The sequence below is a fragment of the Lonchura striata genome, chromosome Z (genome assembly GCF_050655825.1).
Source record: "Lonchura striata isolate lonStrDom1 chromosome Z, ASM5065582v1, whole genome shotgun sequence".
NCBI lineage: Eukaryota > Metazoa > Chordata > Aves > Passeriformes > Estrildidae > Lonchura > Lonchura striata.
In genome coordinates, this window is record NC_140740.1 from 75,397,319 (window position 1) to 75,411,363 (window position 14,045).

At 35.4% G+C, this 14,045-nt stretch overlaps 1 protein-coding gene across 1 annotated transcript in view; it reads right to left on the reverse strand.

The window, feature by feature from the left end:
• The window catches only part of HOMER1 (homer scaffold protein 1), an 85,293-nt gene that overhangs the window by 43,973 nt on the left and 27,275 nt on the right, over positions 1–14,045 (reverse strand). Inside the window, exons 3-5 of the mRNA XM_021531119.4 lie at positions 11,133–11,264; positions 6,615–6,707; positions 3–145 (exon numbers count right to left, since the gene is read on the reverse strand). Coding sequence (XP_021386794.1) covers positions 3–145; positions 6,615–6,707; positions 11,133–11,264 — 368 coding nt within the window. The remainder of the gene's footprint in view (positions 1–2; positions 146–6,614; positions 6,708–11,132; positions 11,265–14,045) is intronic.

Below are 14,045 nucleotides of genomic sequence, written 5' to 3' on the forward strand. Positions count from 1 at the left end.
ACCTATGGGTAAATGGCAATGCGTTCTGTGTTGGTTCAGCCCTTGGTTCTGAGTTCTGCGTCACTTCTGGCATCGCTCGCTCATCATCTGTCCCGTTAATGCTCTCCGGAGTTAAAGGAGACTGAATATCCCCTCCAGCTGATTCCTTAAATGAAACAAAACATATTGAAGTTACAAACTGACCTGCCCAGACAGGTTATGTACATAAAAGCACTAACATTCATTCTTAAACAATATACAAATTTTAGTTTGTATTAATATTGTGTTCAGATTTCCAGAATCCCTCATGGTCAGATTTCATCACGTGTATTTAATATAGAAGTATATTACCAAAATATTCACATTACCTTACACAAAATACAAGTGGCCTATGAATTCTTTGCAAGATCCAGCCTTCCACTTATTACAGACCTCTCTCTTACATTGAATTACATTCCACCCTCATTCTGATACAGAGTGGGTGACCCGTGACACCTGGAATTTTTGTCTCATACTTTACATTCTAATGCAGTGAAACAAACAATTCTGGTATTTGTTTCAAAATCTAGTTTTAGTGCTATTTATTAACCAAAGTGAACAGTGGGAGGGCCTTTTGTGGTGTGTTCCTAGTTCCACCTATGAGCCATCTGTAAAGAACATTTGTTCAGCAAAGTACAGGCAAAAATTTTCATAGGCATGTTAGCCTGGCCTAGCTCTTGCTGGTCATAGTATTATCTAGGAAGGAGAATACTCCAACTACAGCCAGGTGTACACATAGCTATGGCTGTGCAATTAGACACCTCAAGAACTTCATGGCTGCCTCCCAGCAGAAGGCACTGCTGTGGTTTTCATTACCTTTCATCACACCAGCATGTACATTTGTGTGTACGTTTGTGTGTATATTTACATATGAAAAAGAAGAGAGTTGATAATATAAAGAGGCAAATAAATTATTCTATACAGATGGCATGGTCTTGTCTTCTACTACTGACACTGTTGAGCCAGGGATGGGCGATTTCATACAATTTCAGAAGGCAAATGAATGTTTATTCAAAAGCCCCTCTCTCTTTTATAGAGAACATCATGAACATTAATTCCATGGATCTTAAAGTAAAAACATTTCACCTGATTGGTACACTGGACTTAGGTCAATGTGGTAGAACATAGTTATAAACAATATGAACGCAAAACAAGATAATAGATTGTTTACATTCCTCTCGGACTTTTTCCCAGGCTTAGCCTGGCAGAAATCTTTCTCTTCTTCTCTCTGATTGAACTGAGAATATCCACATACTACTACTACCATTATTATTGTTATTACTATTATCATCCAATAGGATAGACAGTTTCCATTGACAATAAGTGAACCTTTCTAGATCTAAAATTTTTTCTTCTATTTTTTCTTATTTTCAAACTACATTATGTATAATAAAACATTACATACCATAGTCTAGAAAATTTGTATAGTTTGTATCTTTAAGGCAAAAATTGCTGCAACACTACCACTAGATACATAAAATCAGAGTCTACTTATTAAAATGTTTTAAATGTGAGTGAAAAAAATTATTTCGATAGAAGGAAAAGCATTACAAGTTCCATCTACGCCTATTTTTTCATTAAAGTACTTCCATAGACTTCTAATATGAATGAAATTCAAGTAACAAAAATTAAGGCAGAAACACATCCCAGTCTATGTAACAGGTAAAGGATCATGGCCTGCAAATTCATGAACAAAAGAAACATCAGTTTTTAATGTGTTTCTCCTCCACAAAAAGTACAAGTTAATCAGTGCTTTCACACATTCACAACTACCCCTGCCTGATAAGTAATTTATTTGCAGACAATTTTAATGGACCTGACTATGAACAAAACACCAAATATAATAGAAAAAGCCACTTACAGTGAAAAGATTTTTCACAAATGCTTACAATTAATATGTTCCCATTTTATATAAATTAGAGAAGTATAAGTATTTTAGAAACATTTTGTGAGTTCTGCATCTGTAATTAAGTCTTTATTGCATACCATTATAACTTCACATATCCACTCCAGATTTTACAAAATTGGGCATGACATTGTGATATTTACTATTTAAACTAAACATAATAATGGGGTGGATATTCATCAAAACACATCTTATATTTCAGTATAACCCCATATGCACTTACAGAAGAGTCCTTAAAGTAAAATAAGTAGACATTACAGCACATATCAAACCACCTTTTAGTAAAAACAAGAACCTTTTAGATAACAATAAGGAACAGAAAAAATAGGAGAAGTTAGTGGTTCTAAATTAATGAACAAACAAGAAGAAATCCAGCATGTTTAGATATTTAGTATTATACTGTTGTCTCAGTAAGGATTCCATACACCTCCCTGGCAGAGCTATTCTTCATAGTGCTCCCCTGCAGTGCCTGGCAGTGAAGTAAGTCTGCTGGCAACTGCCACATTAACATACATGAAACATTTGTTGCAAAAATTCATATAGCATCCCAGAAAGTGACCTTTTTCACAAGCTCTAAGCGAACTCTGTACTTCTACAAAGAACAAGGCAAATCCAGGATAATTTTGCCAAAACCAACCATTTCACTCACTAAAAATCATGATTGTAAAATTTTTCAGGCAGTAGTCATTCCAACAGTTTGCATAGAAAAGGCTCAGAATCACAGACAAGATTATTTTAAATAATTTAGCCACCCCACAATTTCAGAAACCAAGAAAGGTCTTAATCTGAAATGACCAGGGTCAAAAAAAAAAAAAAAAAAAAAAAATATATATATATATATATATATATATATATCAGAGCACAGTCATCCTTAGAAAAAAAGAACTAAGGTTCAGATGACAACTGATTGAGGTGAAACCTCTCAAGACTGATGGGGTGCAACTGCAAACTGTACAAACTGCTCTATATGGTTCTGCACTTAAACCTAATTAAGGTTACTTTAAATTGAAAGAAAGGGGTGCAGGTAGGTGGACACAATTGTCAGGCTACGGCTCCATGCAGCTCAGTGAACTCCAGATCTAAGTGTAACTGCATGGGGAAGCTAGTAACTGAGAAATGGGTGGCTTGCCACTGCAAGATCCATGAGTTTTATGACAAAAGCAAAATTATTTCCTATATTACAAGACGGATCTGGGAAATAGGAAGTGGCAAAGCAGGGGGACCCAGTATTTCAGTTTTATGTAAACACAGAAAGAGGATTGCAAGTTTTTATTACCTAAGGCTCAGTTAAATGGACACCAAATGGTACAGCTATGTGCATAGGTGGTCTTAGAAGTCCCAAAATAGAAAAGTTCTTTTTAGACCAAGGCCTCCAGACATACTAGATATAGATATATTGTGTACTATTATATGAATCTTTCTTCATAAAGATGACTTTAAAGTACAGGTTCTCTGACACAGAAACAGTATGTTACTCTTCATCTCAAGAAAGCCCAGGGCACTCAAGGGGACTTACATATAAAAAAGCAGCATCTCTCTTCTAATTTGGTGGTCTAGGCCACTGTCTTTCTCTGAACAAGTTCTCTTTATAGTTAAGGTAAATGGTGATTTTATCTATTATCTGATATTCTGGAAAATTAAAGTAAAGCCTGCTGGTAGACAGGCAGAGAACAGTGAGTATTAAAGAAACAGGGAGAATGAAGAGTTTAAAATTAGCAGCAGCATTGCTTAGGGACAAGGCACTCCTGCTATAAAGTAACTGCAAATTAGGCTATGTATGGTTTTCTTTCTACCATGTGTTTCCCACACACGAAAAAAAACCCAAAAAAACCGAAGAACATATTCCATCAAATGAAACAAAATATCAAAAAAAACATGGAACTTCTACTTCCTGACTATTGAGGGACTTTATAGGAGCAGTATTTTGCTAAAGCACGTAACACCTGACACAATCAACCTAATTTCAGTGGACTTAAGGCAAAATTGCCCTGAAGTTTTAACATGGCTAGAGTCTGCTAAATATTTGAACTACAAATATAGACCAGTTTTCTGAGATCTTTTTGCTGTTCTCTTGATTTCTATTTCTCTGCAATTTCCAAAGTTATTGCATGGCATTCAGAATTGAAACTCACATGTAGCAGAGATATTTTCAGGCTTGCATCAAACAATAGTGGACAGCAAATATCTTGTGCAGTGTTCTGTTACATTAGTTGTAGATATATTTCATAAAGATTCAATCTGTAAGAGCATACTTTTACTCTTTTAGAATTCTGTAGTAGAGACAGTGGGAAATGTACCATATCTAGTACTTGAATTAACTGGTAAATAATAAGAATAGTTTTTAAAGCTATAATAAGAGAAATAAAACATTCTATTTAAGTTTTATGTTTATATTTTCCAGTTTTGATATGCATATTTTCCTACTTATTACTAATTTAACAGAGAAAGATATCTGCATGTCCAAGACTGCAGAGGGACTGATCCTTTTAGATAACTGAGATGTCATTACAGAGTTCATAAACCTCTCAATGTCCTTCCTGCCAGTGCCACCAAAACTCTATTGAAAAAGCCAGGTTCCTGCAAGGCATTTACTAACCATTAAAAATAACTCCTTCCTCCTTCCCTGTCCCGCTCTGCAACAGATCATCATGCAAAAGGGAAAGAAGAGCTATAAAACTATTCAGAAAGACAACAGTTGAATTGTTTGCCTTGCAGCCACCTTTTAGCAGATGATGAAAATGAGAGCAGGTGCTCTTTCAAGTGTCTCTATGGTCCCAACTTCCCTCTCTAGTAGCGAGCACCCATCCTCCCCCCAGTCATAAATCCGACTAAATGAGCCTAGTACCACAGAACTGCTAGAGTTTGTCATGATGCCATTGCTTCCTATCTGTTCTAAACTCTGAAGTTCTTGATTTTATTCCTTTCTCTCTAGGGAATTAGTATGTGAAAAATACTATGCTTATGTGTCAGCACTTGCACTAACTGTATTACTCAGAATAATACACTAGCTTACCGACATAGTGAAAAGCCAATAGAAGAAAAGTAAGGCCTGAATAGGAAATTATTCTTCAGTGTGCCATAATGAAATTGCAGCCCTCAATAGGCATTATAGAATCACTCAGAGTAACATTTCTGTAACTGCCTACAGCATAAATGTTAGGTTTCAACTGGAAAAAGAACTCTGTACAGGAAAATTAACAACATTAATAGCTCACACAGTTTAAGAGAAAGCTTTAACCCTGATGAGCTGCAAAACAAAAGCATCTTGTTTCTGAGTGAATAGCTCAAATTTACATCCAAACCATGTAATAAGTCACTCCACGTGACAGTGTCAGATTTAACTTCTGAGTCCAAAATATTAATCAATGTATCAAAGAGAAGCATAATAATTTTTTTGCCTATAACATCAAGTAACTAGAGGCCTGGATGAAGCCCTTCACTGTTTCTAAAGTCAGGTGTGTATTACTGACAAGTATATAATATTGAAATACATACTTCCATTGTCTCTGTAGAATTTAACAAAAAATTAGAGACAGTAAACTTACAGAAATCCCTGCATTATTTTTTTTAAATTTCGGTGGAGTAAGTAGTTTCCCATTAACAGCAAAAGCCAGCCTAGCATTTGGGCAAAATGCTTACTGGAAAAACAACATGAGGCTTGTTCATTGTTGTGTGTTCTGATTTCCACTGACTTCTCTTGGTAGGACACCAGATGTAGATTTCTGGTAGCAATGAAACTATTTGTGCAGCATGCTGCAAAGTGCCTGCCATCCTTACTGCACCGAAGAGAAGGAGCCTATTACAGTAAAAAACACTGAAGATACACTGATTCCATGAAAAGACTCCCCAGAAACAAGGTTCAGTCTACTCAACTCAGGAATCCCTGCTGTAGTTTTGTTGCTGAATTCCCCAAGAGAAGGAATTGCATTTGTCTTTCTTCACTACTGCTTAAAACAAAGCAGATAGCTAACTGACTCAAAAATCTTGGGGGGGTTGGGGGGGAGAACAGGAGAGATGGGGCATAAAAGCCTCAAGGACTTTCTTTTTCCAAAGCATATTCTAAATATTCATAATTAATTTTAGCCATAACTAATGTAAATGTGAATATAGTAACTGATTCTCCCATTGTGCCTAGATTAACGCAGTTAGTGTTTTGAGATATCTTTTATAAACTCTTATTGTATATATCACTGCTAACTGTAATAAAACCCCAGAACCAGCCTGTGAATCTATCAACTTCCTTCAATGCATCTCACAAGAGAAAACTACACAGTAGGAAATAAGTAAAAATGGTTTGCTGTTTCCACCTTTATTTTTGGTGCAATGATTGTTCTATGAAAGTTATTTACAGTGCACCACCAGAAGTTTTGTGGGTACAATAGGAAATAGTACAAAAATTATTTAGTATAGTTCATTTACATAAATATATTTATTCATTTTCTTGGGAAAGCTGAAATAAAGGAAAAATAATTTAAAAACCACACAATTTTATTTTAGAGCAATTTCCTTTGACTTGCTTACAGTATATGTTAAATTTTTAAGACTTCTTGACACTCTTGCTGACCGATGAGAGGATTCACAGTAACTGAGAAATTGTCCCTTAATTTTTAACACATGTGTATGTAAGGAACAATAACAGTAAGTAGCAGAGACAAGAAGTATGATGCTTGAATCAGGCAAAAAGACTCACTTGAGAGGGTGTACTTGTTAGCTCCATCTTTTCATGGGATTTTTCCTTTGCTATTCGTGCAGCTTCTTTGAACTCCTGAAATTTTTCAGCAAACTGAAGGTACATATGTTTAAAGAATAAAAAAAAGAAAAGAGAGAAAGAGTAGGTGTGAAATAATACATTACATGCAGAACAGAATGCTGTACTTTGCATTTCACAATGTCAAATTGTCAGTAATTTAATTTTTTTTTCTCCTTATTAGATATTCATTTAAATGAGTTACACAGTGACATACCTTTCAGACACTTAATACATATCTTAATACACACTCTTTATATGTCAGGAAAATGAAAATGCAATGAAGCATGATCTGTTGCTGGTAGTTTTAAGAAACTCATGTCATAGACGGCTAATAATGGGGACAAACTGCCTTGTATAGCTGCTTTTAGATTCAGGTTTTACCCTCCTCAAACAACAAATAATCTGCTTCTGAAGCCTAATGTGGTCACCATAAGCTAGGAAAGCTTTCATTGTACTGTGCTCTTTCATGACTGAAACCAAACTGACTTCTTCCCAAATGTTAACTGCATTTATAATTTCAATAGCTAATTAGAAAAGAAACAGTGGAAATACTGTGTTCATCTCTAGAACACTCATTGACATCAATCAAGTTAAAGAACAAATTAATTTAACTACAACTGCCTATACTTAACACTAAACCATGAAATTGCACATGGAACTGCCATATTACGCTTTATTTCTATGCTACATGCACCTCAAATAGCTAAAGCGGCAATTTAGAAATATATGCCCTCTTAAACCTGAAAGATTAAATTAATTTGTTAAGGATAGGGCCTGGTTTCTCTGGCTAGAAAAAAATTGGCTTCACAGTTCTCATCTTGACACTACACTAATTGCTGGAGTGGCCACAAATTTGTTTTTGTGTCCTACTACTCTTATACAGACCATTATCTTAATATGATCCGCTTAAGGGTGAAATGATTCTGAAAAAATATCAGAAGCTTCTCCAGCAGCTTCTAAATCTCTTTGGCAGCAGCATATGAAGAAATTTTAAACTCAATGTATATATACAAGATACAGAGGCTACCTTTTGTGTGGCACAACTTCACCCATTATTTTCAATCAGAACTTCACTTACTATGCAAGACCTAAAAAAACCTTACTGTCTTTAAAAGTTTTCCTGGTAGACTACTAGTATCTGAGGACTTTAATTTCTCTCTGCTTGTACCCTGTTATTTCATTTATTACATTATTTGAAAGCTTATTTTTCCTGAAAGTTTAATCCAGCATCAAAAAAGTCTCACAACAGATGATGAAATTAGCAACAGGTCACCAGAACCAGATAACACTTTTTTAAGACTTGTGCTTAAACCTCAAAATCTCATGGGTAACCTATTATTTACATTAGTCTTAAGACCAGAGAATTATGAAATTGCAAATATGATTCTGAAGTATGGAATAAATGGCTGAAGAAAAAAGCAGTAAATATGACAGCCACAGAAGTGTTTTTTTAAAACATCACAGATTAATAGACAGCATTCTAAGAAAGAGCCAAAAAGGCCAATTTGGTTGAGATTTTCAAAAATCTTCTAGAATTCTTTGAGACAGCCAGGTGATGGATAATAGCTATCTCTTGATAAAATTCCTGAATAACAAAGATGAGCCTCATGGTATGAAAGGAGAAGTTTTCTGGAAAACCACATTTTTAAGGAAAAGATGAAAAATTGTGCACAGAGACTACATAAGGCTGTTGCCAGTATCCATGGTGGCACTTTCCATTTAGAATATTCTTTAAGTTTTATGGAATAAATCAGGTCAGCTAACTCAAGAGGGTAAGACAGCATACCCTAAAAGGAATATTTCTTATACATAAGATACTATCAAAAGCATAGACATATTCTTAATGAGAAAGTAGTCTCAATTTTTCCTGAAAGTGAGAGGACATTCTATTTCTCCTACTGCAGCAGCAAGACTTTGCTAACAAATCATAGTCCTGTGAATATTCTTCAACACACGTATCTTTCAAGTATCACTGACATCTGATGGAGCAGTCTTGAGATGAATTTGTGGTCTAACATTGAAAATAGCCTAGTGAACAGAAATAAATATTTAATTAATTTTCCTCTATGCTATTTGTATGTAAAGTTGATTAGCGTGCCAATACTTTTTCATCAATCTCACTCCTCTAATTTCTATTTACAATAATTGTACAGAAAAGAGGTTGCCATTGTTGCACTCTACCCTAGTAATTAGTTCAGAAGGTCAGGGGCACATGAACAAAAAACAAACAGTAAAGAAGTCAGACATTTACTATAAGATATGCAGACAATAATGTGAGAATAAACAGTTTATTTTATCTTCTGGGATTCTTTGCATCATTAAATTGTGGAAATTGGTCACAGACTAGACCAACTTTTTTTGTGGTTGCAAGCTGCCTTTTGCCCTCTGGAACTTGAAACACTTACAATCCTAAAATGCAAGCTGTATCAAAATGTTCTGGTGAACCTGGCTATGATGCACAGAAGCAAGAGTAAGTAATCTTAGGGAGACAAAACAAGAAAGAGAATATAGAACATGATTTCTCTATAGTTACATGCCAGATCTAATTCAGTTCTTCTGATTCCCAACCAAACATACCTACCAGCTCCAGTGGCTGAACAGCTTCTAATCTAAAGAAAAGTTTTCTTTCTCCATCAATATGTTTATAATTTTTAAAATAATACAAAAAGTTAAATCTTTAGGAATTCTAGTAGCAACAATTGGCAATTACAATTTATGTGACTATCAGTTTAATAATTAAGATATAATACAACAGGAACAGTATGCTGAAAAGGAGTCATAGATTCACCATAATCTTCATAAAAGGTCTGTGACTCTGTATGTTTCTTAATAAATTTGCTTATTGTCCATAAAACAGCAATCTGAGTAACTGCTCAGAAAAAAAGAAAGTAAGAAAAAATGTCAACGATAGCCTTTCAGATTAAATTTTCAACAGCAATATAGACCTTTATGTCAAAGGAATATTTAAAAGTCCTAGACATCTGTTTGATGGCAGTGAAAAGAATGGGATTGAAAGAACTGTAATTAAGAAGGTGATGAAGGGCAAGAGAAGAGTTGAGGACAAAGATTAAAAAAACGCAATGTATTTTCATTGGCAAGGATAACCTAGAGCTTGAAGTCAGGCCAACAGAGTGTCCATGACTACAGCAGGATGCTTTGCCTTCAAAGAATCATCTGTGAATAATAAAAACAAGCTAGTCTACAAAAGTATTAAATTAGATTGGCATTTGTGCTAAAGCCATTGAAATATTAAGAGAAGTTAAGAAAGTGCTTCTAGGACATACACACCAAATTAACTGATGAGGTTTCCAAGTTCACTGAAGCAATGATAGGTCTGCAAATGCACATGCAATACCAGAATCATTCAGAACGTCCTGTGGCTGTGTTTTGTGGAAAGGAAAACCAAGTGGTTATGAAAGGAAGAAATCTTAAAAGTTTGATGTTTGCCAAAACAAACTAGCCATACTGGGCCTCATTTTAATAGTTTTCTGGCAGGCTGTGCAAATCCTTGGATAGTGACAAGTACTTTCTCAACATGGCTGCTATGATTACTCTTCCTTCAAACAGCTAGCCACCATTATTCCTTCCTGAACATGGATTTCTCTTACTGCACTTGGGTGTCCAAACATTTTCTTTATTTCAGATATGAAAATTTTCTGCTTAATATAAACATAAGCTCTTAAACTGCACTGAAATTCTTCATTTGAAGAAAACCCACACTTGTACAGTTTCTTAGACTCATTTACCAGGGCAGTAGCAAAAACAGCAAGTAATGTAAAAAGGATGCTCAGAGGACCTATGCCATCAGTTTGAGAAACAGGGATTTGTTTCCTTGGAATGAGGTCTATCTCCTCGTTGCAGAAGTAGACTAGAAAAGAAACTCATGTACGACACATACTGCTTCAGCAAACATTTCAACTTTTGCATTCAGCAGAAAATGTATTTTTCTTTTACACTGAATATATTTACCACTAGCTTTACTTTACAGCTGCAAACTTTGAAATAACAGTAATTTAATGTACTACATAGTAGAAAAGTGAAAGTGAATGTAGCCTAAAAGAAATGCATCTGAAGACTACAAACGGTTTTTCTCTAGGACATCTAAATACACAAGAAACACAAAATTGTTTACTTCTTTAAATTCTATCATGGAAAAACTGTATTGGAATAACAATTTTTAAAAAGGAAAAACCTAGTAAAGCAATAATTAGAAAGCATTAGCAACATAAAGAGTAATAGGCTTTAATCTCCCTCCTTTTCTTAATCAATTTAAAGAAAATTTGCAGATACCACACTTACTCTTGTGCTTTCATATTATAAAGATTGATACAGAACAATTTTTTTTAAATTATTTTAAAATAACAACAGTAATGAGTACTGAGCCAAGATATAGTGAGCAAGAATAAAATACACTTAAGTAGCTTCACTAGCTGAAGAGCTGCCACTGGTCATACTTACTTTTGAAAGGTGATGTTCCGATGAAAATCCCAAGCCATAGACTGTATTCGCCCTGCTGTCTGCCCACTGGCCAAACTTCTGGGATGTTTTAGTAAATGTCATGTTGGGGGTGATGGTGCTGTTAATTATTGCCTGGAAAAGGTAGTAACTGTAAAAAATGGGCTTCATGTTTTTTTGGTTTTTTTTCCTAAAGAGAAATCATAATTGAAAATTCCGATATTGTAGGCAATTACCTGAATACACTGAATGAGACACACGCTGGGAACTAGGAAACAGTTTTCTAATTCAATACCAGCTAGAATTGCAAAGGCATATTTTTGCATACATTGTAAGGAGGAAAAGGCTGGGGAGGGGAGTAGGCATCAATTCAAAATTGCAAGCAGTCCTTTAAAGTTTATACATAAGAGGACTATCGAAGTTCTCTTTTGTCTCACACCTGTATTTCTTTGTCCCTTAAAGCAGTGCCTCTCAAGTTGCCTGTCAACTCCACTGCTGTTCTTCCCCCACTCATGCTGCATATGAGATTATCACTGAAAAACACTCAGTTATGCAAAGGAGCATATTTTCTTTTTAAATCTCTGTTTTACGGCAATCTGTTTCCTTTACACACATACAGGCAAGACTAACAACGGCAGGGTCATACACCAACTATAGAAGTGGAGCTACTCTTGTTTTAATTTTTATTCTCTAGTTCTTGTTCCTGCATCTACAGCATGCAAAAATATCATCTTCCAGCATGTAAGTTCTGAAAATACAAACACAAAATGAAATTACTAGGTGACATGTTCTACTAAAAGCAACTGAAGTTTCACTGTGGATTTCAACAGTATTTCCATCACATTAAAGACAACATATGTGAAGTGCAAACTGTACAGATGTGAAGAACATAACACTGTTTTCTCAGGATGGTTACTGAGAAACTTTAACATCACATAGACCAAATACTGCTCTCCTAAGACCAAGATCCTCTAGAGTCAAATCTATACTACTTTAGTGAAATAGGCTTCTGGATGGATATTGAAATAAGTAATTATTTAAAGGAGTTTACTTTGCACCCTTTTTTTTTTTTTTTTTTGCCGAGAGATTTGGGTACTATTGGAGCACAGCTACCACTAAATTAAAATTTTCTATGAATTCTACAGGGCAAGCCTGAAAAACTTAAGGCTGAGTGGCTAGCCAAGCTCATAAACAGCACCCATGTTCATACAGTAATTCTCAGATGAAGTAGTGGAGAGGAGTATTGCAAGGAAGTTCAAAAGAAAACGTATTGCAATCTACAGAAAGGTAAGCAAATCTACTGCAGCATAGATAAATTTAACAGAACTCTTTCTTGGTGACTTTGGCAGCTTCTCACACTAATGAAGATGAGCAAATCTAAACATAGCCAATTCTTTCTGATAAACTTTGTCCCTAAATACATATTTTGCCTACCACTGTGAACAACTCCTTGAAAATTCTGGAATGCCTGAAAGCTTACATTTGAGCCAAGAAGCCTCATAAGATCAAAGTTAGGATTTGCTGTGTGACCACAAAATGGACAACTATCTCCAGCATTGTCTGAAGACATCCCTCAGATTTTCATATAGAAGCTGCTTAGTGAAGTCACTGGTACATAAAACATTATTCTCCTTTGTTTAGGCATAAGGTTCAGAGCTCACTTAAAGCCATCAGATTTCTATTTGCACAATCACCTCCAACGGACCACCTAGAAAACTGCTGTCTGTAGCACACAGGACAGAAGAGAGAATGTGAGATAGGACTTCTCAGAAAAGAGGTGCTCTGGAACTCTTTTTTACTTGTATGCGTCTTGTCTTGCACTGTTAGTGGTTGGAAGCCCACATTTGAAATAACTGGGTGGAAGCTCAGAACAGAGACGTGCAAGCTCAATTAATGCTCAATCTCGCTTCCTGTAGAAGCTGTCAACAGTAATATGCTTGAAATTAAATATCCTGGGGACTGTGCAGACCAATTCTTCCTCCCAACTCAAGGTCTAAATATGTTGTCTAGTCTGCTTAAGCTCAGGTCCATCCATTGCTTGATTAATTTCAACTTGCATCATGTATTTGAGAGAGTGAGTATTATGTCATGGACATAACTTCCTCAATTCAGAAGAGGTCTCCAATGCCAGAGAGCTATGATCTCCAAGCAAAACACAGGTTTAAGGCCTTCACAGCTGCCATTTCTGGCAGTGACAGCAACACAGCTGGCTGCAGTTTAACCCAGTGAAAACCTGAGAGAAATGCTTCTGTTGACCACATGACAGGTTCCACCATGGAGAACCTGAATAGGGTTGAGTCCAGAATGGGATAGCTTTTTTGACACCAGTCTGCATTTAGGCTGGGTTACGTTGACTGTCAAATTACTTTCTTCCAAGAGAGCTTTAAAGGCAGGAAGAAAGCTTCAAAAATAATTGTGTTGAGAAAGAGTTGCTATGATTCTTCCCCTTATTTTCCAAGAAAGAAAAGTAAAGAGGCTTCACTTCAGTAGACAGCATTAGTCCAAAGACTGGGAAGACTACATTCAGATCACAGCGATTAAAAAAACAAACAAACAAACAAACAAAAAAAAAACAACAACAAAAACAACAACAAAAAACTTTCACTGAATTTACCAATTTTACAAGGAAATCAGGGATTTCCATTTTCTCTAAATAAAAAGTCTTGGTATGCTAGGTCTCTCACATCCAAAACGATGCTTTTAAAAGTGTAATGCTAGAGCATCCTACAAATACTGTGCAGTGTCAGCTACCTCTGGAAAAAACTAGATACCATGCCTTCATATATTCAGCTTAAAAAAAACATTTATTTTTTAATCAAAATTTATAATTAAGCCTGTCTTGTCCATTCAAATGGGTACTGCTTTAACTGCTCTCCTCTAATCCAGATTTCACTGCAGAGTTATCACTATAACAAG